Here is a 23,380-nt window from a genome sequence, read left to right as displayed (position 1 = left end):
ACCAAGAAATACCAAAACTCGCACCACCCAGCCGCAGAGTGTCACCCTCGTCGACACAAGTGATGCGGAGTGCCTTCGACCTCTGGGGATGAGGTTCCATTGCCATCATGCCGTAGCACCACCAAGGGCGCCATGGGATGTAAGCGCTAGGGCAGAATGGGAATAATACCTTGTTTGGGTGAATCCGCCTCGAAGAGGGGAACGGCAAAGAGAGAAAGAGTGGGAAAAGTACTTATGGCGATGACCCCCCAGGTTGATCAGCGGTTCCTTCTTTTCCAGAGTAGGGCGATTCCACTCATTGTCAGCCATCTCCAACATGGCTATCCGTTCGCTCCGCCGGGCTCTGCTTCTGGCAGCTGCCGCCGCCTTGCCTTTTTCCCATCTTGTTGCTGGCCAGACTATCCAGACTGAGGATGGTGTTGTCTTGGGTGCGTGTTCCACTTCTCATCCTACTGGTGATCATCACTAACACAAACCAGAGGCCAACGAAAAGACTGTTGCCCCCGCCGTCCAAGTCGTCGCCGACACCAACGCTCCCGAAGCCTTCGTCCTGACCGACAATGTCATCGCCAACCTGACCGACCTCAACCTCTCCAACATCACCCTCTTCGCTTTCCCCGAGGAAGATGGCACCACCGAGGTCCAGAAGCGCACTCTTCTTGCCGGCTCAGGCTGCAAGACCGCACCCGGCGACTTACTCTGGCCCAATCGCCTCACCTGGAAGGTCTTTGACCTCTTGACCGGTGGCGCCCTCATCGAGACCGTCCCCATTGGCGCCGTCTGCTACCCCAACTCGGGCGTCTACAACGCCGCCAATTGCCAGGCCATCATTGCCAACTGGACCTCTTCCGACCTGCACGCCGCCGATCCCACCTCCATCATGTCCCCCATGTTCCAGGGCGAGACTTGCATGCCCCAGAACAGTAACTCGTCTACTTGCACGGTCGGCGGATTCCCCGTTTATGCTGCGAAGGCCACCAACGTTGCTCAGATCCAGCTCGCTGTCAACTTTGCTAGAAACCTGAACTTGAGGTTGGTGGTCAAGAACACTGGTCATGATTTCCTCGGAAAGAGCACTGGCTACGGTGCCCTGTCGATCTGGACTCACAACCTCAAGAAGCTCGAGTACGTCAAGTCCATCAAGACTCCTTCCTACTCCGGTCCCGCCTTCAAGATCGGCGCCGGTATTCAGGTCAAGGAGCTCTACGAGGTCGCGAAAAAGTACGGTGTCACCGCCATTGGCGGCGATTGCCACAGCGTCGGTGTTGCCGGTGGATATACCGCTGGTGGTGGCCACTCCCCCATGTCCTCCATCGCCGGTCTCGGTTCCGACCAAGTCCTCTCCATCGACGTCGTCCTGCCCAACGGCCGCTTCGTCACCGCCGACGAGACCCACAACACCGACCTCTTCTGGGCCCTTCGTGGTGGCGGTGGTGCCACCTTCGGCGTCGTGACCGGCATGACCGTTAAAGTCTGGCCCAAGACCAACGTCTCCGGCATGACATTCACCGTCGTTTCCGGCAACAACTCCGCTCTCCCCAACGACGTCTTCTGGGAGGGCATGTACGCCTACTGGCGTCACTTCCCCGAGTACGCCAAGGTCGGCACGCAGGGCTACTCGCAGATCTTCCCGTCCGGCACTGGCGGGTTCCTCTTCATGATGATTCCCTTCTGGGTTCCCGGCATGAAGCTCGCCGACTTCAAGACTCTTGTCCAGCCTCTGCTCGACGAGTGGACCAAAATCGGATTCAACGCCGGCTTTGTCGACGGCCCCAAGTTCTTCGAGTACGATAACTACTACGACGCCTGGGCCGCCAACTTCCCTCCCGAGGCCGTCGGCACCACCTCCATCCGCACCGCATCCCGTCTCTTCCCGGCCAAGAACTGGGAGGACGAGGAGACGCTCACGGGCATGATGAACGCCGTCCGCTCTGTTGTTGAGGACGGCTCGGCCCTCATCCAGTATAACTTCCAGGTCAAGGCCCCGGCCGGCACCCCCGCCTCCGCGGCCAACTCGCACTGGCGCGATGCGCTGTGGTTCGGTATTTTCGGTACCACGTGGGATGCCAATCTGGACGCTGCTGGTGTGGAGGCGATTAACAGGAAGATTACCGAGGATTGGATGGGTAGATTGAGGGTTTATGGTCCTGGTGGATACTTGAATGAAGGAGATGTTATGGAGCCTGGATTCGGGGAGGCGTATTTTGGAAGCAACTATGAGAGGCTGGTGCAGATTAAGAAGGAGGTCGATCCCACGGGACTGTTTTGGGCGCCGACGGCGGTGGGGAGCGAGGAGTGGGAGGTCCAGGGCCAGGAGGAGTGGTTGACGCTGCAGACGGGGAAGTTGTGTAAGAAGGCTGCTGGTTAGAGGGCCTGGGGGTTATGATGACTGATGGGTGGGATGTCATCTTTGCATAGCATAGCAGGCGTGTGGATTTCTTCGATAGTATCTGTGACTTTAACTATAATTGTAGGTACATATTTCTGATGCCATTCTTCTACCTCCTCGCTTTCTTCCGTCCTCGTGATATCTGATGGCATGACTACGATCACTGCGCAACATGTCTTGAATTGTGCCATACACTCAAACTTCGCAGTTAAACGAATGGCAAACGAAAAATGGTCATGGACTTCGTGGTCAGGGTGGTCCACCCCAATTCTTCAACAGGGGCACGAAATGACATCCCGGCATTAACACCCATTCTCGGGAGCGGGGCCGTCTTGGCCGTTTCCCGTCCGGGACGTTCAGTGGAGCTATGGGGAAGCTCCCCGGGCCGTGGTGGGGTAAGGGTCCCGCTGCGGGTTGGTGGATTTTGTGGATCTACCGTGCTTGAGAGCGGGGTTCTTGATGCAATTGGTACGTCGACACTAACATTTTACGAGTCAAAGTTGTTTTTGGACATGCGTTTCAAAACTTTAAGAACAATTGCTGCCTCCATATGTTCAGGGAGAATGAAGACGGCCATAAACATGCAAGCAATAGCATCATGATGGTCGTTGCTGGTGATCATCGGCTGACTACAACCAAAACCTAACCGTAGTCAACCCCGGCCTGTTAAGGCACTGTAACCTCGGCCCACCGCCCGGCGCAAAACTCTGAATGCCGACCGACCTCCCGACGTCACTTCATCGAGGTGACTAAGAAGACGGGACGCTCACCAAACACTGTACTGTATCTTGACTATAGCGGCGGTGAGCGATATCGACATCGGCATCATACAAACCCAATGCTGTACCACAACGTACTCGACCGTCTCGAATAAGCTCAGCAATAAGCTCATCTTGTCCCACCAGAAAAGACTGCCAAGACCAACTTCCTCATCACGCTTGGCGCATTCCATTCGACAGACCGCAAGCCATTGTCTATTTCGACCACTGATTGATGGAATTGGGTTTATCGGACACGGACAACGCCTCTCGTCGATCATTTCATCATTGGACATTTGGCGCAAGCAGCACAAGCGACGCAGGAAACTGTACCGGGGTGCATACGTATCCGCCCCAGCGGAACGGGTCGACGCTTGACGCGTGACGGGTCTGATCTCACTGCAGGGTCCTGTGGTCCAGACGTTCCTGCTTCCTCGTGGTCTGATATCTCGCATCGGCATCCTCATCACGACGACAATACCCTCCTTGACAACATCAAGTCATCACCCGAACATCGAACAAGCAGCCATTGAGTCGAGCATCCACCACCGTCCACGCCCTTCATTCGGCTTACCTCACTCACCCACATTGACTCACCAACACCAGCCGGCCTCACACAATCTCAAGTCCCAAGCGGATGGGTTCACCACCGGCCACCAGCCCTCATGATGATGGGCAGGCCGCATCTCGCCCCAGCCGCAGCCCCGGGCTGGCCGCCCGCCTCCGGTCCTACTTCCGCCCTGGTACCCCCTCCTCCCCCCTCGAACGCCGCCTCCTCCTAAAAATCGACTTCTTCATCCTAACCTTCTGCTGCCTCTCCTACTTCCTCAACTACCTCGACCGCACCGCTTTGTCGAATGCCTACGTCTCCGGCATGAAAGAATCCCTTTCCTTTCGCGGTAACCAGCTCAACCAAATAAACACTTGCTTCACCATCGGCTACGTTTTGGGGCAAATCCCGTCCAACTTATCCCTTCACTACGTGGCTCCCAGGGTATTTTTTCCTGGTATGATGGTCTTATGGGCTGGACTTACCATGGTCACGGCGGCGGCGAGACGGCCGGGGGATATAATGGCGATTAGATTCTTCCAGGGGGTTGCCGAGTCAACGACGTTCGTGGGCACGCATTATATTTTGGGGAGTTGGTACACGGAACAAGAACTGGGGAAGAGGAGCGGGGTGTTCACGGCGAGCGGATTGGCGGGCACGATGATTGGGGGGTTTGTGCAGAGTGGGATTCATGCGAGTATGGATGGGTTGAGGGGGTTGGCGGGCTGGCGTTGGTTATTCATTATCGACGGCATCATCACCTTGCCCGTGGCCATTTATGGATTTCTCTTGTTTCCGGATACGCCCAAGACGACGAGGGCGCCGTATTTGTCGGGGGAGGAGAGGGAGTTGGCTGTGAGGAGGATGGAGGGGCCGATGATTGAGGAACCGGAACGGCCTTCGAATGAAACGCTCGTCCCGGAAGTCCCGCCGTCCCCGTCCGCCTCCCGCGCTGAGGCATCAGCGAAACCCGTCGACGACAAGCCCGACTCGCAATCACGCCCTGAGCCATCACCCCCCACCTCCGCATCCGACACCAACCCCTCCTCCAACCTCGATCACCATCTGCACCACCACCCCTCCATGTCCGCCTCCGGAACCGCCAAAACCGAGCACTCCCTCACCCCCACGCACCCCTTCTCCCTCCCCTTCGCCCGCTCCCTCTTTTCCTCCTATCACTTCCCCTCCTTCATCCTCCTCTGGATCCTCGCCGGCGAAACTGAATCCTTCTCCTCCAACGCGCTTTTATCTCTCTATCTGAAATCCCACCCCTCCAACCCTTCCAACCCCTCCAACCCTTCGCCTTCCAACCCTTCGCCACCGGTGCCGCCGGTGCAAAAGTATACAATAGCGCAACTAAACAACTACCCAACCGGTGTCCCAGCCGTCGGTATCGTGTCTACTCTCTTCTTCGCCTTCATCACCGACTTATACCCCCGCCACCGGTCCATCGTCGGTTACTTTATAGGGATGATCGGGATCTTGACCCCCTCGCTGATCCTAGCCGCGCAAAAGGGCCACTTTGGTGATCCAGCCGGCAGCAAGGCGACGGGCGTGGTGATGGCCATGTATTACCTCGCTGGCTCCGTCTACGCCTGTCAGGCTACCTTCTTCGCGTGGGCGAACGATGCGATGACGAGGGATGGGAAGGAGCCGGTTTTCCGGGGCGTGGTGCTGGCGGGCATGAATCTGGGGAATAATGCTGTGAATGCGTGGTGGAGTATTGTGTTTTATGGCGCCGCGATGGCGCCTTGGTTTGAGAGAGGTATGTGGGCCATGATTGGGACGAGTATTGCGTTGGCGGCGTGGACGGCGTTCTTGTCGTCTATGGAAAAGAGGTCGAGGAGGAGGAGGGAGCGGGAGTTGAAGGAGAGGGAGGAGACGAGAAGGATACCAGGGGGAGATGCTGCTGTTGGGCCGTCGACGAGGGATGAGAAGGGGAAGAGGGTTGATGATGTATGATGATGTGCTTGATGTTTGGTTGTACATATATGACCATATAGGGGGCACTTGGATACCCGTTCGTAGGTTCGAGGAGGAGCAGAAATGTCACGTCTCTGGAACTGATACGAATGCGGAAGTCACAGCCTGATGAGTGAGTGGTGATGTTCATTTGTATGTTATAAACCGGTCCTCGTCTCAAGACCCTGTCTGCCGGATGATAAGTCATAACCGATCATCGATGGCATGACAGGTCTCGATCAACAGTCAATGAACCGTGTGGACGTCCTCCATTCCCATGATCGCATATTCACCCAGGTCGCCTATGTCCTCCAGTAACACCTCCCATCCTTCAGCTTTCTTGTTGCCGCCGTATACAGTCGATCGTTCCAGGGGGTGAGATCAGATGTCCGACAAGATCGAGTGGAGAAGTGTGCTTGGAGCAAGACAAGCAGAACTAAGCATGCTTGCCGCACCAGAGCGTCTAGTGCTATCGATAACATCCAGTGGTTAGTCTGTGTTCAACAAAAAGCACAGCGCCGGGAAGAGGCGAAGAGGGACAGAAGATTGAAGGAAATCCGGTGGAGGGGCCAGAGCAACGAGAAGGACAACTTACAGAGCAAGAGCTGCATCCGCAGCCCGAGCAGTTGCCGGAGCAGCCGCTGCAAGAGGTGCACGAGCTGTTGGGAGACAAGATCCGTTAGCTAGTTGCTGCGACAAACGACAAGGAGGCGAGGCAGCAAGGCGAGGCCAGGTGATGCTCGAAGGTGAAAGGAAGCAGGGAGAAGGTGGGGAGGAAGCGGTGCTTACCAAGGAGACATCTTGACTGTCGTTTGTTCTTGGTAGTTGATGGGTTTTGAGTGTTGATGCTGCGGTAAAAGTCTTGAAGACGCGAAATGTTGTTCGAAAGCTGGTGGATGGGAGAAGAGAAGAGGGGAGAGGTTCTCGAGAGTGGGAGGAAGGAGGGTTCTTATAGCCCGCCTCGGGAGCGTCCAGAGCGGCAGAGAAGGCCAGAAACTTCTGGCAATTTGGTCGTCTGACTTTTCAGAATTTGCAAGCTGCTGCCTTGGAAGGAGCAAGTTGCGACGAGTGATCAGTGGTCAAGATCGAGGCGGGCGTGGCTTCCTCGTTTGGTCTGAACCGCTGGGATGGGGTGAAATGCACGCGCTGAGGGGTGAGGGGTCCGCGGATTATGCGCTATCGTCCACTGCCTAGATACACCTTGGGAGTCTTGCTTTCCACTTGTGAGTTAGAAGTGATGGGCCAAGTCGGCCGAGATCGGTAAAGGTATAGTAGCTTTCCTGCCGTCTGCGTCAACTCTGTCGTGCGAAGTGACTGCTGGAGAGTGCCCCGGCGGGTCGTTGTACTTGTTCGACCTCAAGTGGCAGATCGTGCCCCTTGGTGATGGAAGGGAGGGCGTCGAACGGATAACGGCGGCAGACGACTCATTGAGTCGAGTCTAAATGGCGGTAGTTCTTGCCGTCTTTGCTTTGTAGGGACGAGAACCGGGGGACGTGAGAAGGGAGGCAACTGCCTAGAGTGATGGAAACGGCGGGCAGTGGTGGCACCATCATCTGGACTACAGAAGGAAACGATCATGGGGTAAAAGAGTGGGGAAACACGGTTGATGAAACTTCTCGATAATAAAGGCATTCATCTTGGAGTCAGGGAAAGGAAAGGGACGGAGTTCAGAAAGATCGACGAGGAGGGGTCAGGACGAGAGCGAAAGACGGGAGCGCGTCGGCCAGCGGACTGAAGACCGTGCAACCGGCCAGTAGAAATGCAAACAAGAACTAAAACTGCCGATCTCACCGGGAGTTTGGTCTTGTACTACCTCTACTGATTACCTCTATCATAGACCATAATCACTTCCAGGGTCAGACGAAACAGGAGATCCAGAGGACGAAAGGCGGGTAGCATCCCACGCCCATGCCCATGCCCCATCGGCGATCCGGATTGCAAACAACATGCTACTGTCTTCATACGTTATCCATCTCATCTTTTAATTTTCGTTTGGCGCCAGTCAACATGTCAACTGGAAATCTGCGCATTTTGACCATGTCATGTTCCTTTCCATCGCAGCTCATCAACCCAGGGTCCAAGACCCTAGACGCCGTGGACACTCGGAACATGATCGGTAGAAATGATTTGAGAAGCGGTAAAATTGCTTTCTAACCGCTTCTTTGAAGCCTCTTAATAACCCTTCGTTCGTGTTTCTGCCTATTGATGCCGATTTTGTTTCGAGAAACCCAGCATCGCATCTCGACATCCCGCCGCGATGATTATCCTGCATCAGCACAACGGGAGCGACGATTTTACAATTTGCAGACCTTCATATGCACGTGGCCCGAGCTCGTTCTCAACAACCCCTCAAGGTCCGCTGGCTCAATGGCAGAGCGTCTGACTACGAATCAGGAGGTTCCAGGTTCGACCCCTGGGTGGATCGATTCTTTTTGAGGATTTTCTCTTTTTGGACTTTTTCTGCCCGGGGATCTTTGACATCGTCGGCTTTTAATCCTTTCTCTGGTTTTTTCTTTACTTTATCTTATTTCTTTCTTGCACTGTCGCGCATTGGGAGCTAATTGGATACTTACATTTTTGGGGAAGATATTATCGTTGCTATTGTGGTGTAACATCAGGGCTGCAAATGACTTGTCCTTCCACACAGCACAAGTTCAAGATGCGAGAGGCAAGATAATGGGGAATGTTTCCAGTTCCCTAGCGCAGTACACGTGTAGATTGTTTCGTTTAGACAACTGCGTATATCTTTCCTTGCTCGGAGTCAACTTGATAGTATCATCTACACATAATCCAAGTGGACATCGAGTAAGCTTTCGCCCCAATACCTATCTTTCCCCTTTGCACGGAAGGAGAGCGACAAGCCATACATATTCACAATGCATACGAGGAAGTCGAAGGTGTGACTACTTGTTACAATTAAGCTACCTTAGTGGCAACTATCAACTGCAGAAGACTTTCGGTCCCTGTTCCTATAGTATCGTTATGTGCTGTGTACCATGTTATCCCGACCTTCCATGACCGGTTCCTGTTCCGAGTATTTCCTCCCATTATGCCTTTTCCCATAACGCCATGCTATGAAGCGAGAAATGCAAATGCTATGTGGGTATCCTTCCATGCACTAAGCCACCAACAGATCCCTCCAACCAGACAAAAATCGCTTGCTTGAAGACCGTTAACAGTTGTCGTGATACATCCTCCCGATTGTGGTGACTGGTGAACTCCCGATGTGGTGGCTTAGGCCCACTTGCCCAAAAGAGCCATGACGAAGCAGCCCGCGAACAGGCAAGCCAGCATGAAGATGATGCGGGTCCTATCGCGAGTGCGGTTGGGGTTGAAGAGGAAGTCCCTGGCGAGGAGCTCCACGAGGCCGGTGTACAGGAGAATACCAGCCGAGATGGAGTCAAGCACACCGGAAACAATCGAAGCAGTGAATCCGGTGCTCTCGTAAGTAGTGGCCAAGCCAAGACCAATAGCAAGAGCGATCGGAGTGGTCAAGCCATAAGCAACGCAAAGAGCCCAGGGCATCCAGCCCAGACGCTTCGGGAAGGGAATCGATGAGAGACGGGCACCAATACCGAGGCCCTCGAAAGCCTGGTGGAAGACGACGACGGGGTAAAGGGTGGAGAATTCCTCTCCGACAACACCGAGGTTGAGACCGATGATGACACTGTGGAACAGGACACCGAACTCGAGGATCAGGAACGCAGCGATCTGCTCGCGGAAGATGCGCTCCGAGGCAGGGGAGTCGCCGGTCAGGAAGGCGTGGGACTCGATGTCGATGGCGTCCTTGCTAGTGTCGTGGCCATGGGAGTCGGTGGTGGGAGAGACGGCGGTGGCACCATGAGCGGGAAGCTGCGAATCCTGATCACCAGAGTGGAGGAACTGGTGACCGGCATGGGCGTCGTGGCCAGTGGTGGACTGCTTGCGAGGCGAGTTGTGGCAGTCGTCGTGAGACTCACTGCTGTGACCCTCGTCGGTTGAGTTGGCGCCGTCGGTGCTGTGGCCGGGGCAGGTGGTGATAACCTTCTCCACGCTGACGTCGACCTGGTCCTCGTACTTCTGTTCGACGTACCATTCGGCGCCGAAGTCCAGGAGGAAGATAAGCATCACAGCAGTCATGGCGATGGCAGGGGGCCAAGAGTAGGAGTCCCAACCCTTGCTCATACCGACGCAAGAGGCGGGGCCGATCTCCTCGTAGGCGGGGTCGAGGAGGTGGATGAAGGCGGTGGCAATGATCACACCCGCGCCGAAGTAGCGGGCGAAGAGGTACACATAGCGGGGGATGCGCAGGCGAGGGATGCGGGTGGCCAGGACCGGGAAGAGAGTGGTCATAGAAGACGTGGCCAAGATGACGAACAGGGCCGAGATGCGGAGGCCAACACGACCATCATAGTCGTTGGACGATCTGTTGAGGTAGCAGACCACGGCCTTGGGGTCCGCGGTGTCAAGGTCGACGCGGTGAGGGTTGAACGGCACGTAGGCCGAGGGGGCGTCGGCAGCGGAAGACATGTTTGTTGATTAACTATGATACTCGTCAGATGGCGTTGACGAGGAGAAAGATGATGAGGTTTTAGGTGGAAAAGGATGAGAGGAAGTTGATGCGTTGAAGAGATTCAAGGTCACGCAGAACATGAGCAGTGCTGACTACACAACGCGAGGGGCCGAGGTGGGGGGACTCTGTCCGACGCGCGAAGTCGGAAGGAGCCTAGTGAACGATGGATGAACGACGTACCTGAGCGACGTGGCACTTGTTGTCTTAGTTAGTGGAGTAGACTAGTAGAGTCTGGCCTCTCTTGATCGTCGCGCTGGAGCTTGTTGCTGTTTGGCAACTTGAAGTTCGCAGACCAGCTGTTGGTGAGGGAAAGGAAGAAGTTGAGATTGCTTCCAGAAGGAAAAAGTTTGTGGGATTTTATAGGCAGCAGGTCTGCAGGTTGGAATCAGAAAAAAAACCAGATTCCAGAAAGGTGTCCTGTCGTCCGAACTGCTGCAATCAGCCGCCTGCGTGGACTGTGTATTGTGAACTGATGGCACAAGGACGAAATGGAGTGACGGTAACGGTGGTAACCTGAACTTTTCTTATTTACCATCGAAGGGAAGCCAAGGTAAATATCTGCGACCGGGACCGAAAATCGGAAGATGCAGTATAATGCCCGGCAGAATTTTCCATGCCTGACCCGCGGGGTTCTCAAGGATCAGGATGATTTTTTGAGGACCTTGATGGCCAAAAGGGACGTGACTGGGCTCCTCCACCTTGACCTTGTTGGTTGGCCTGCTCTTCTTGTTGGAAGGAAGGAGGGAGCGCCAACGGACCGCATTGGCTGCACCTCTGGCATATTCGCTCCCACCACCTTCCATTCTGTCAATACGGCTTGCGGCTCCGGGGTCGTCGACTTACAGTTCGGAGACTTGACGTCGTCCATCGGCCATCACCTGTGCCGTCAATCCCGAGTACAAAGTAACCTCTCGTTCACTCGGCCACGAAACACGCAATTCTGGGCTGGGGATCATCAAAAGTATATAACACGGTGGAGAGAAGACACGAATCTCAGGGTCATTCATTGTCACGTCGACCCGGCGCATTTGTGCCTTTTTAAAGCTACTTCCTTGCGCAAAGATTGTGATGCATTTTGGAGTTTGGACCCCAGAAGAGGTTGGCCGTAGAGGTTCTCATTTGTGGTCTGTGCGTCGGATGGATGACGCATGCATGACCTGTCTGCCGTTTGAAGCTTGACTTCGTTGTGGAAACAAACAGCAGCTGGTCATTTGTCAAATCACTGACTGGGCGCTAGGATGGAGATTAGGATCACATCACTGGTGGATTTCGTGATGGTCAAGCTTTTTGTCAAGCTATGATGTCTCCACTGATGTTGCGGGGAACTCTTCCTCCGCTTCCGACGTTTGGGGTTGGGGCACTTGGAGGTTGTGAGACCCGACGAGGGACAAAGAAGGCGTCCAGATTGTACTCGCGCTTCGCAAGCAAGGTACAATCTTCCGAATCAGCATTGTTTGCCGCTGTGATGGTGAAATCCGTTCGATATCTCGTGATTTTTTCGATCTGGAATCTTTGTGCCAACGGTCGCCTTGTTGGATAGAGCCGCTCGACGGCAGTGATGGAAGCGTTTGTCGCGGGAAAGCAACCAATTGGAGACGACAGGGCCCTGATTACTAAGAGCGACCCAGGGCGGTCTGAGACAAAGATTCATCAGTCATCTTATTGTCAGAGGCCAGGGGATCCACTGGGCGTGCACGTGCCCAATTGGGCTGGGATATGCGGGATTTATCCAGATACTAGAACTTCGAGTCTGCAGAGCCAATCTTACACACACAGACACAATTAAGCTACGTTAAACCCCATATCAATTATTACTAGTAATATTATAATCAAGAGTCTTATTAATTCGACTGTTAAAATTATTGCCAGTAACGACAACCGACTAAACGATTGCCAATAATATCTACGACTAAAATTAATAGCGTTACCCTTAAAGGCCCTAAGGATTAGCCGGTTTAAGAAGATACTTTTATTTCTATAGCTTAGAACTTGGGTCTTTAGAAGTATATTGATTTAAATAACTACGTTCTCTAGCCAACCGAACCAATAGAACCCAATATTACTAATTATTAAGGGGAAATTCCCGTTAAAGAAATTAGAGAAATTAAAAAGGATAGGGAAATTACCCTATGTATTACCATTAAATTTTGTATTTTCCACTATAAATATAATTATTATAACTATATCATTGAGAAGTCGGATTGGCGTATAGAGGTTAAAACTTTCTTTAATTTAGATATTAAAAATATTATATTAAATTGCTAAATATTTAAAACCGTTTGAAATAATTATTAGGAGACTAATTTTATTAAATATATCAATTTATATAAATAGTATAATAATTTTAATAAATTTACCGCTTTTAATAATTGTAAAATAAAGAAGCTCGCCTAAATTAAATTTATTAATATTTTTAAACCTCTTAGTAGAGTTAATTATAATTAGTATAATTAGACTTTTTATTAGGAGGTGGTTATAGCCCTCTATATTATTAGAGGAATTATTAGAATAAATAAATTAAATTTATAGTTCTTAAAATTCTATATTATTATGAAGTCGAATCTTTATACCACTTAGGTAAGTAAATACCAATTTTAGTATAATAAGGAGATTAAGAGAAATTTTAATTTTAAATTTCTTTCCGTATTATAATTAAAGACTTTTATAAAATAGTATAGCGAATACTATTTAGGGAAAGGGTCGCGCCCCCCTATTTAAGAGTATTACGTTCGTAATTATATTAAGTAATGAACCTATTAAAGAGAACGCTTCTAATAATAAATAAAACTTTAATCTAGAGGTAAAGGGACGTGGAGAGGCTATAAGTAAGAACGGTAAATTTAAGAAGAATATTAATAAAAATAAGTGTACCTCCTCCTTATTTTTACTAGCGAATAAATAATTATATCGATTTTTATATAAGCTTTATAAATAATTGAACTATAATTTAAATAAGTATTATTATATTAAATTATAATTAGTTTTTAAAAGCTAGATTAAAAATGTTATTATTAAGAAGCGTGCTTATATTAATTTGAAAAAGGATAAAATATTTGAAGAAGCTATTAATTATTTGCGAATGTAATAGGATAATAAGGATTGAAATAATTAATTCTATAGTTGCTAGGTAGGTAAGAGTAATTTTTTAATATTTATAATAAAATATAGTATTGTATATTTATTAAGAGACTTTATAATCTTCGATTTAAGTATAATAATATATATTTTTAATAATGTTAGTTGCTTTAAAAACTTTACCCCTTTAAATATTAATAATTACGTATAAGCAGGAAATAAGTGGATTTTTATAGAGGGGTATAATATTATTATAATTACGGTTTAGGACGACGATGGAGATAGAGAGTTTTAATTTCCTAATATCGTTTTAGTATTGAATATAGTTTATAATTTTTTTTTTAAAAAATAATTCGAGGATGAATAAATTTATTAGGATTATAAGAATAATTATTTATATTCTCGCTTTACGAAATCCCTTACTTATTATATCCTCTTTAAATATAAATAATTTATATTAAAATATATCCTTCTATAAAATAGCGCTAACTAATTTTCTTTTACTATATAATATATAAATTATATTAAGCGGAACCCCTAAGAGGGTAAGCCCCTTTATTAATATTTTTAATTTGGCTACCCGGCACCCGAAACTTTAATTAAATTAATATAATAAAAATATAGCGTACGATTTAAGGAATTAGATATAATATATTACGAATTATATATTAAAATTAAATTAAAACGTTAAGTATATAGAAAAGTTCGTAACTATTTAAAGGGCCTTAGGTTATAATTAGTTATCGATTTCTTCTTTTATAAAGAAGTGAAGGTAGGGGGTTAGAAATACTTAAATTTAATAGTAATTGTAGATCAATAATTTAAATTCGTTTAAATATATTATATAGGTAATAGAGAAGCCGAATTTATTATTACGTATTTAGAATCCCTTTATGTAGGGTTATAGATTTAATACTAGATTATACCTCGGGTAATCGAATACGATAATAAAATAATTAGTAATAAAAAAATTATTATTTAATTTACCGTGAAAAAAATTAGTATTACGCCTTTAGCGCCTTATACATAAATTTAAAACGGCGCCGTAGAGCGTTTAAGGGGTATAATGAAAATTAAGGGTATAATAATATGATTGAATATAAATCTTCCTTACGAATTATAAATAGAAATTATTAAAATAGTTATATACTTATATAATTTAACTCCTAAAGCGGAATATTATTAGGAATCTTCTTAAAATTAATTTAAAACGTACTATTAATTTAGAAACGGTATCGTTATTCTATTAAACCCCTCCTTTACTATTATATACTTTAAAATATATAGCTATAAAGCCTTTACTCTTATAATAAAAACTATAAAAGAATGAAATAAATTAATAAAGTTTAAAGGTTGTACTTAAGTCGACTATTTAATTAAATATTAATTAACGAATATTTATAGGATTTGGAATCTTTATATTAATTCTATTATCATTATACGAAATGTTATATTTAATAAAGACGAGGTCTTTCTTAGTAGTAATATTAAAGAAATTTATAATACCTTTAATATCTCTCTTAAAAAGTTAATTGTATAATCAAGAGATTTTTATTAAATAAATATTGTATAAATAAACGTCCTATAGGTCGAAGCTATATGTAATGAGTCTGAACGAATATTGCACAGCGAGCAGTCGTATAAAGTTAGAATGCTATATTTGACAAAGAGAGCAAGAAAGAAGACTGTACCAAAAGGGTGCAGTTGAAACAAGGTTTTAAAGTGCGGCGCACAAGCTAGGCAGGCTAAGCAGTCGGGTAGGTCCAGCCAACTAGAGGGGGTACATTAGCCTTAGCGTCGGCTAGCTATATATAATTGGCTTAGTAATAACTAAACTTAACCCTTAGGCTCTAGCCCTATAATATTACCCCCTTACTCCTCCCCTTTAGAGAGCACGGCCTACAATATAAAATATATCGCAGCTAAATATACGAAAATAACCAAAATCTAGCACAACCGCACCCAACCAAATACCTATCTAAACAAGGAAAACTAACAATACTAAAAAAAACAAAATTTCTTTCTAAGCCCCTAAATAAACGCTACACTACACCTACTTACTACTCGAATTAATAACTAGCGCGCCTGCTATTACCTATACAAAATTATGTTATAAATTAAATATTAAAATATAATTAGAAGATATTTCTAGACCTCGCCTATTTAGAAAATACTTTATAAAAATAATATATACCCGCAATAAAATATAATCGAAATTATTACCCAATATTTCGTATTACTCTACTTCTCTTACTAAGAATAACTACTGTCTCCTTCGCCAAGGAACGGCCTTAATAATCCTATACTTACAAAATATAATATTTACTACCTCTAGGGTTATATAATAGCAAATACTAGTATCTAATTAACTATACGTAACTAAAGGCGAATATCTAAGTAGTAAATAGGCTCCTTATAAGGATAAAGAGATTGCTAAAATTAAAGGGGTAATAGCCGCTATAGAGAAGAAATATTAATTAATGGGTAGAGAGCTATTAAAGTAATTTTTAAATATCGAAATTATTCGAGACTGAGAAAAGAAATTAATTTGGCTATTATAATATAATTATATTTAGAAGATCGCGGAGAAGGTTAAGTGTATAAAGAAATTATATTTTACGCCTATAATTACGGAGGAATTCTTACTTTATTAAAATAGCGTAGCCCTGTACAAAATTTACGTATATTAAATTAAAATTAGTTCGATTCTCTATATTATTATTACGTCGCGACTAAATATAGTTTTCCTGGTCCTTAAATTCGCTTAATTCAATTTAAACCCTAATTTAACGTATTATATAGTTATAAATAGAATACTCCTTTACCTTCTAATAATTTAAAATTATACTTTTTAATTAATTAGTAAAAATTATTGGGACTTCTATATTATAATTAACTCTTTATTTATAAATAATTCTTTTAATCGAGAGAATTTACAAATATTCGTATTTAAACTACTAAGCGCTACTATTAATTAATATCATAATAAATAAAATATAATTATAATTTTATTTATGGAGGCTGAACTATTATTCCTTAGCTAAGGAATTAAAGAGGTAATCTACGCCCGCTATTTCTGTAACGAAATTACCTTAGGATTCGAAAATTAAGAGGCTACGCCTATAGGCTATAATAATAAATAAACGATATAATTTATTATAAAGGAAGGAATTTGGTTCGTAATTAAATTTAAATACGTTAATATATATAAATATTAGTTAAAGTAAGCGTAAGAAAAGAAATTAATAGACGTAGTCTACATACCTACCAAAAAATAGATCGCGGATAGCCTTATAAAGAGCCTCCTTCCTATAATATATTTAAAATTTATAGAGTAGTTAGGATTTATAGAGTTATAGCGGCTATAAATTCAACTACGAGAATTTTATAGCGGAAATATCATTATAAGCCGTTTAAAGGGTATAGAGGACTTTATAGAGGAGGATTTGGGCAACGAATCGGTAAATGTGACGGTAAGTATAATAAGGTAAGATTTTTACGAGTGAAAGTTTAAAAGCTATTATAACGAGGAAGTAATTTAGGAATAATATTATTTTTAGCTAGTTTTGGGAGGATTTCAGGGTATTTTAAGGTATATCTAAGTAGATTTAGTATAGTTTGTATACTAAATTTAAGAGGGTGTGTTAGAGGCTAGGGGATCTATTGGGCATGTACGTGCCCAGTTGGGCTGGGATATGCGGGATTTATCCAGATGTTAGAGCTTCGAGTTTGTAGAGCCAGTCTTACACACACAGATACAATCAAGCCACGTTGAACCCCATATCGATTATTACCAGTAATATCACACTTATCTCATCAGGGTCTAGCCCTGGCTGTCTTTGTTGACTTTGGACGACTTCTGGACCTGGTTCTCGGCCGTCATGGAAATGGCTGATGGTCCCTTCATTTTGAGACCATGTATTCATCCGAGACATCAGCCTCTTCGTACCTCATCAACAGCTTCCCAGCTTTCGCGCTGACTTTCCAAGCGTGCGGATTGTCCTTAGGTACACAGGACCGCATTGTTAGAGGTGGCTTACGACAAAAGTTTCACCAACATGTCACCGACTCAGCGCACTTACCGAGCCTCGGTGAGGTGACGAGACACAACAACGGACGTTAAATCCTTTTATGGGCGGGAAGTGGAAAGTAGTACGGTGACGCGATAACTCCATTGTGCGGCGGAGGAAAGCCTCCCCGTTTACCCTGCACCTGGGAAAAGAAATCAGATTGTCTCATCTTGGTGACCTTGCTACTCATATCACCTTGTTATTTCCGGAGTTACCTCGCTGCTGTTCAGATCGCATTGCAGCATACGGCATACCATTAGCCGCGCCGTCAGTTTCACTGCTCATTCTCGAGGTGCACAACACTTGGCCGGTTCACGCCGGTCCGTCCCGGGCTATTTACGCCGGCTTCATGGGTAGGAGACCGGAGAAGGCACTTGGGCCCGGGCCGGGAACGGACGGGAGGACGGACGAACGACTCACGGACCATGGTGAGCTTGTTCCCCCGGGTGGCCATGTGCGGTCACAGGGACAAGAGCTTCGGAAAAGGTAACCTTCCTCACGGGCAAACACCTTTTGTGTAGCAAGGTGACGATGGTGCGCCGCAAACACTTACCTAGGTGAGGCAGCCCGTGTCACGGAACTTTGTGCTTTTTCTGGAAGCTTGGGATTATTCTGTCGATTGCGTCAACGGTATTCCAGTTGTACCGCCTGTGTTTGTGTAGAGGTAGTGAAGCTGTGATATGGACTGGTTAGCACTAACAACTGACTACTGCCCCACCGAGGAATGCTGTTAGTGCAACCGTCTGCAATCTACACACTTTCTTTCACCAGTATCTGTTTGGGCGGCTTTCGTCACAAACCATGATGAAGTCAAAACTCGAGCATCAGGATCGCGTCGTTTTTGCTAAATGGGCATGGTCAGTTTTTTTTCCTCCGGTATGACGAGGAGATGCGCACCCAACTAATCAGAACGCCATGTCCGACCATGTCAGCGCCACAGTTCGACAACATCCGAGATACTCAATCTGCACTGGACATTCTGCACCGAACTTTCCTGATTCCGTCCCAACGACGCGCTCGACAGTACAGGTTTGATCGATTGTTTGCTTTGACGGAAGCGACAATATTCATGGCCCTGATGATGTTTCCAAGACGGAAGCGATCCAACCCGGATGTTGGTGGTGGACATCGGTGGACAGTTGTGTCGATGGTACGCCAAGCGGACTTGGTTTAGGGGCCAGCAGGAAGACGAAGGCAAGGCCGAGACCGATGGCGATATCAGACACTGTTATGGCAGCAGTCATCAAAGTCTGCCTTGGAATTACCGAAAAGACCCCCTTTCCACATTTCAAAAACAGACATCTTGACCACGGGCACAGCAGCGGGAATACGTGGGTGAAGGGAAACCGTTGAGATTCTTTGTTTCTGTGATGGTGTCGTCACTTTTCTGAACAAGGACAAGGCCCTGAAACTTCGGCGCTTCTCAGGCACAGGTTTTAGCGGTGTGGATGCGGTGGATTTCGGTGGATTCTCGTGAGAAAGAAGCTCACTGTTTCCTTCCTCTTTCAGTGATAATAAGCGACACCGATAATTGTTAGCGCTTTATGGCGTTAGACGCTGTAAAGCCCAACCCTCGTCCTTGCCCTGGCGAACGCCCTGTCCGTCCACGGCAGTACCTGAGGTGTCTCAGATGCAAGCAAGCCCCTGCAGACAGCCCAGATACCCCCAATTTCCCCAACAATTACCCCGGAAAAGGAAGGACCTCCGATCTCCTTTCCCGTTTCTTCCCACTTGTCACTTTTGTTTCTTGTTTCAATGTTGCAAAATCTAAACATGTCGCGTATCACCAACTGCTGCACATCACCCACCATCGTTGGCATGAGCCTGATCGACAGTTGGCAACCGTTGATAGCCCAACATCATAGCCGCAAGCAGGATTTCAAGCAGCAAACAATTGCTGATCCGGACACTGCAACCGCAACAGGAATTCAATACAACGTTCGATACGGTCAATACGACGCAACATCCGCCTTCATTTCGTTTCCCCCCTTGTCTACTATGCTGTACCTGGATCCTCCCTCCCCCAGATATCGGAATCCCGGCATGCCCCCCGGCACTTGCTCGGTACCCTCACCCAGGTAATGTACAATTCCCCGTCGACAATGTCTCACTTTCTGTCAGTCTAATATCTGGTCACCCGCGATACAGCACGATATGTCACGATAGTTGACGATACTCGAGGGCAATCATTGCATCTATTGTTCTCTAGTGTATCACCCACGCTTGTACAACTCGACCAACACTCCTGGCGAGACATGCTCCTTCGTGTTAGCCCTTGTCTATACAAAGAGCAAACAAGAAGCCATCCGAGCGCCCAACAGAAAGCCACCAGGGCCACATCACCAGGGCTGTCATCAAGGAGGAAGTGACTTTTGGATACTACGCCGCCCAGACGCCACTTAGGCCACCACACCAACTTCTTTTGTCTTGTACGCCAACCGTCCGGCACTTGAAACCCCTTGCTCCCTTTTGGGCTGCGACCAGGATCCGGACAAACACTTACAAATCCACCCTGGACGGACAAAAAGACAGAAGAAGCCAAGTCACCCCCGAGTCGAGGAGACCGAAAAAAAAACCTGCGCCAGATCTTTGACACCTTGACCAGACATGAAACTATCCTCGGCTTAGGGAAACAGACAGGATCATGTCCCAATCAGCAATGTGGACCGACGATGTCGATGCAGACCCGGACTCGGACCTCTCCTCGAGCGAGTGTAACGTCGACTACAGGAACGACAGGGAACAGGTCCACGTCTACCACGCCTACGCCCCTCAGATGCCAATTCAGTCACGGACGTTTCTTGCCGCACCCCACTCCACGAATTCCATACTATCAAGATCGGCCTCCATAGGCCATGCTCATACAACTGATGGCCATGCCACCCCCCAACCGATTCCGAACTTTTCTCACCGACTCTCCCGGATCCCATACCATCACCACCATGTTCCTGAGCTGTTGACCAGTCGAGACGACCTGAGCGTCACCGCCAGTCCTTCAACACCCTCACCCATCACGCCTACTTGTAATGGGTTTCAGTTCGACGACATTTTCCACCCCTTGTCGACCCCTTACCGTTCTCGCCTCGGTTCAACCACGTCCAGCTACGGACAGAGGACACCTAGTTTGCGGCCAGTATCGAACATGTCGAATCGCTTTCCCGACGCCGATGCGGTCTCTATCACAAATAGTTCAAATATAGGAACAGCCGATACAGTATCCAGTCTATCCAGCTTCGAAACCCCGAAAGTCCAACCCGGTAGCGCACATATGCGGTCGATATCCATTGGCGGGCCAATGTTGAAGATGGACGGGTCGCCGGAGAAGCAGTCACTGTCGTCAACCACTAGCGGGTCATCAGAGGAGAGGAACCGAAACGCGAAGAATGCATCGCGTCGGATGGGCGGGTTACTGGCTCGCATCTGGCCTGGATCATCGTCGAGCGAGAGGAGGAATGCGTCAGCGGACCACAAGCGGTCCCTAACATCACACAAGCTAGAACGACCGAAGCTCGAGAATGTCCCATTACCAGGCGCCGAACCATTTGGACCATCATCATTATCATCGTACACCAGCAGATCGGAATACGGGCCGCCGTCACCGTCGCACTCGCTTGATGTCCAGAGGCGGGGAAGCTCAGCAGGGGAAGATGGCGGTGCTGCGTTTGGCGTCGACTTGAAAGAAAGTATTAGGATTGCACCTTCAAAGATTCGAATATCCCACCGAGGGAAGAGTACCTCCTACCGCTTGTTTCCTTTGTCAGTGTACAAATGCTGCGAATTTATACGAAACTCGGGTACGTCTTGCACCCTTCCTCCCCCCGTCTCTTGGCACATCACCACTAACCACCTCGCCGTCTGACCTCCAGGTTGCACCGACCCATCGCTCTTCGCATCTACGGGCAACTCGCACAACGTTGCCCACCTCAAAAACGTGTTCAACACCGGCCCATCCTACGGCGACGAATTTGATTTCAACTCCCTAGGTCCCGAAGGCGACCCCTACACGCCCTACGACGCAGCCCGCTTGATCCTCATCTATCTTCGCGAGCTACCCAAACCGGTCGTTTCGCAGTCCGTACTGAAAAGCTGGATCATGCTCGCCCGACAAGAAGGGGCAATAGAACCTGCCGCTTCCAAGCTAGAAGACATGGGCTTTGATTTCTGGACAGAAGCACTAAACCGGCTCTCGCTCCACAACCGAAACCTCGTCAAACACCTCCTCGACCTCTTCGCCGAGATGTTACTACGAAGCCGAGCAACAGCCAACATGCTCGCCGAAGCACAAGCAGCACACGGGAAAAGAAAAGGCGTGCTGGGGGGACAGGGACAACAAGGTCAGGGGCAGGGGGTGGTGCACGAAGTAGACGCGCGCCGGCTGGCTTCCGAGCTGTCGAGCAGTATGTTTCACACGGATAATATGAATCTGGGGAAGAAGACGGCGGCACATCCTACGCTGGCGCTGGCGTTTTTGATCAAGAAGAGGGGGGATTATGCGGCGAGTATTGGGAAGGCGGCGACGGCACCTGGACGGGCAAGGAGAGAATCGGAGCTGTTTTTGCCGAGCACGAGGGAGATTATGGAGTGGAAGGGGGGGCAGAGTTATTCGTGATGATAAGACACTGGAAACTCGAGACTGCATGGGGTTTGGAACAGATGGTGGGCGCCAACGGTTCGACATTTTATATGTTTAGATGAGGAGGAACATGCGCATCGTAGCTGGAGCTTCGTGGAGGCGGATATTTCCTTGTTGTTTGCAGTACGCGGTTCGAAATTGGACATTGGAGTATTGGACATTGGAGTATTGGACATTAGAAGCATGGATCAATGTGTCAGAGATACCCCCAATTTGATTTTCGATTTCCTTTGTTACCTGATTCTTGGCTTGGAGATGAGTACCTTAAGCATTGGTTCCTGGTCTTTTGTGCTTGTGATTCGTCGTCATCGGCTTACTCCTTGGCTCTCGAGCGTCTGGATGCAGAGAAAACCAGATTACCAGAACACTTGTCATTCTCTTTATCGCCGCCACTCCTCGAGCACCGTCACCATTAGAAGGTGCATCTGAATATTTTTTTCGGACTTCAATTGAAGGCTGCCCGGACGCCGGACTACAGGGCGCCTTGCCTCGACCCTGTTTCATACGCACCTGCACAACGCTCACCGGCACACCGGGTCTGAGGTTGCAACCATCGCTGCCATCCCCTCTTCAGGCCTCGCCCGCCTGCCGTTACACATGGAGAGATACCCTCATACTTGATCTTGAGTAGTTCTTACACCGCAGGTTCTCCCCAACAAGATCTGTACCAAAGGGGTCAGCCCCGAAATCGAGGGCATGTCCTTGAACTGCATACCTCCATGCAGCTTCCGGTCCGGTGCATATACAGAGACCTGTTATCTGCAAAGCTGACATGTGTCAATGTCTCAACACCATCCACGGAGAAAATTCTTACATCTACGATCGAGTTTCTACGGCGTACCACCGAAGGGGTTAAACCCTCTTCTATGCTTAGTACGTTGAGCACGGGCGATATAAAAGCCACGGAAGGTGATTCAACATCAACGAAGACCGGTGTAAATCAGGGATACATCGCCCTATCAAATGTCAATGTCGTACTGCATGAAGTTATTCACGTTGATATTGACCTTGGTGTTGTTCTCGTCATAGAGTTGTTCCCCACGTGTACTGGCCCGGTTGTTGTACCTTATGTTACGTCCCATGTTCGTCACTGGCCAGGTTACTGTCAATACATATTGCCCGGACCGCCGTGCAAGTGCTGAGCCTGGGTGGGTACTGTGTATGCTGAATACTTGCTTTCCTTTTGCCTCAAATTTTCCTGAGGCTCTATCCGTCACACTTGATATCTCCGGGTGGGCATGCCGCATATGCCGGCCACGGGTGCTTACTCATACTGCCGTACTAGTATCAAGGATGGTTGAGCTTCCCTTGGCTGACCCCGAGTGTTTGCTCAGGGAACCCTGGGAGTGGTCCCGCATGGGATGTCAGCTGTTGAATCAATGGTCCGATTT

At 48.0% G+C, this 23,380-nt stretch overlaps 4 protein-coding genes and 1 non-coding gene across 5 annotated transcripts; 4 read left to right on the top strand and 1 right to left on the bottom strand.

Moving 5' to 3' along the window:
- Nucleotides 1-213: 213 nt before the first annotated feature.
- On the top strand, nucleotides 214-2,492 carry B0H65DRAFT_281843 (uncharacterized protein). The gene is made up of 2 exons (XM_062822890.1): nucleotides 214-428; nucleotides 480-2,492. The coding sequence occupies exons 1-2, from the start codon at nucleotides 317-319 to the stop codon at nucleotides 2,366-2,368; spliced, it is 2,001 nt and encodes a 666-aa protein (XP_062678109.1). The 5' UTR covers nucleotides 214-316; the 3' UTR covers nucleotides 2,369-2,492.
- Nucleotides 2,493-3,388: 896 nt separating this feature from the next.
- B0H65DRAFT_281836 (major facilitator superfamily domain-containing protein) lies at nucleotides 3,389-5,756 on the top strand. The gene has a single exon (XM_062822889.1). The coding sequence runs from the start codon at nucleotides 3,785-3,787 to the stop codon at nucleotides 5,657-5,659; it is 1,875 nt and encodes a 624-aa protein (XP_062678108.1). The 5' UTR covers nucleotides 3,389-3,784; the 3' UTR covers nucleotides 5,660-5,756.
- Nucleotides 5,757-8,012: 2,256 nt separating this feature from the next.
- On the top strand, nucleotides 8,013-8,084 carry B0H65DRAFT_t413. The gene has a single exon. It is a non-coding gene; the product is annotated as a tRNA-Arg (tRNA).
- Nucleotides 8,085-8,785: 701 nt separating this feature from the next.
- Nucleotides 8,786-10,611, bottom strand: B0H65DRAFT_281815 (zinc-regulated transporter 1). Its single transcript, XM_062822888.1, has 2 exons — nucleotides 10,392-10,611; nucleotides 8,786-10,181 (listed from the first exon to the last, which is right to left on the bottom strand). The coding sequence occupies exon 2, from the start codon at nucleotides 10,166-10,168 to the stop codon at nucleotides 8,894-8,896; it is 1,275 nt and encodes a 424-aa protein (XP_062678107.1). The 5' UTR covers nucleotides 10,169-10,181; nucleotides 10,392-10,611; the 3' UTR covers nucleotides 8,786-8,893.
- A 9,141-nt stretch (nucleotides 10,612-19,752) lies between these two features.
- On the top strand, nucleotides 19,753-22,069 carry B0H65DRAFT_281799 (putative RhoGAP group protein). Its single transcript, XM_062822887.1, has 2 exons — nucleotides 19,753-21,150; nucleotides 21,223-22,069. The coding sequence occupies exons 1-2, from the start codon at nucleotides 20,001-20,003 to the stop codon at nucleotides 21,963-21,965; spliced, it is 1,893 nt and encodes a 630-aa protein (XP_062678106.1). The 5' UTR covers nucleotides 19,753-20,000; the 3' UTR covers nucleotides 21,966-22,069.
- Nucleotides 22,070-23,380: the final 1,311 nt, after the last annotated feature.

Source organism: Neurospora tetraspora, assembly GCF_033439725.1.
Source record: "Neurospora tetraspora strain CBS 560.94 chromosome Unknown B0H65scaffold_7, whole genome shotgun sequence".
NCBI lineage: Eukaryota > Fungi > Ascomycota > Sordariomycetes > Sordariales > Sordariaceae > Neurospora > Neurospora tetraspora.
Note: the sequence above shows the minus strand (reverse complement) of the source record. Positions and strands in the feature narration are given on the sequence as shown.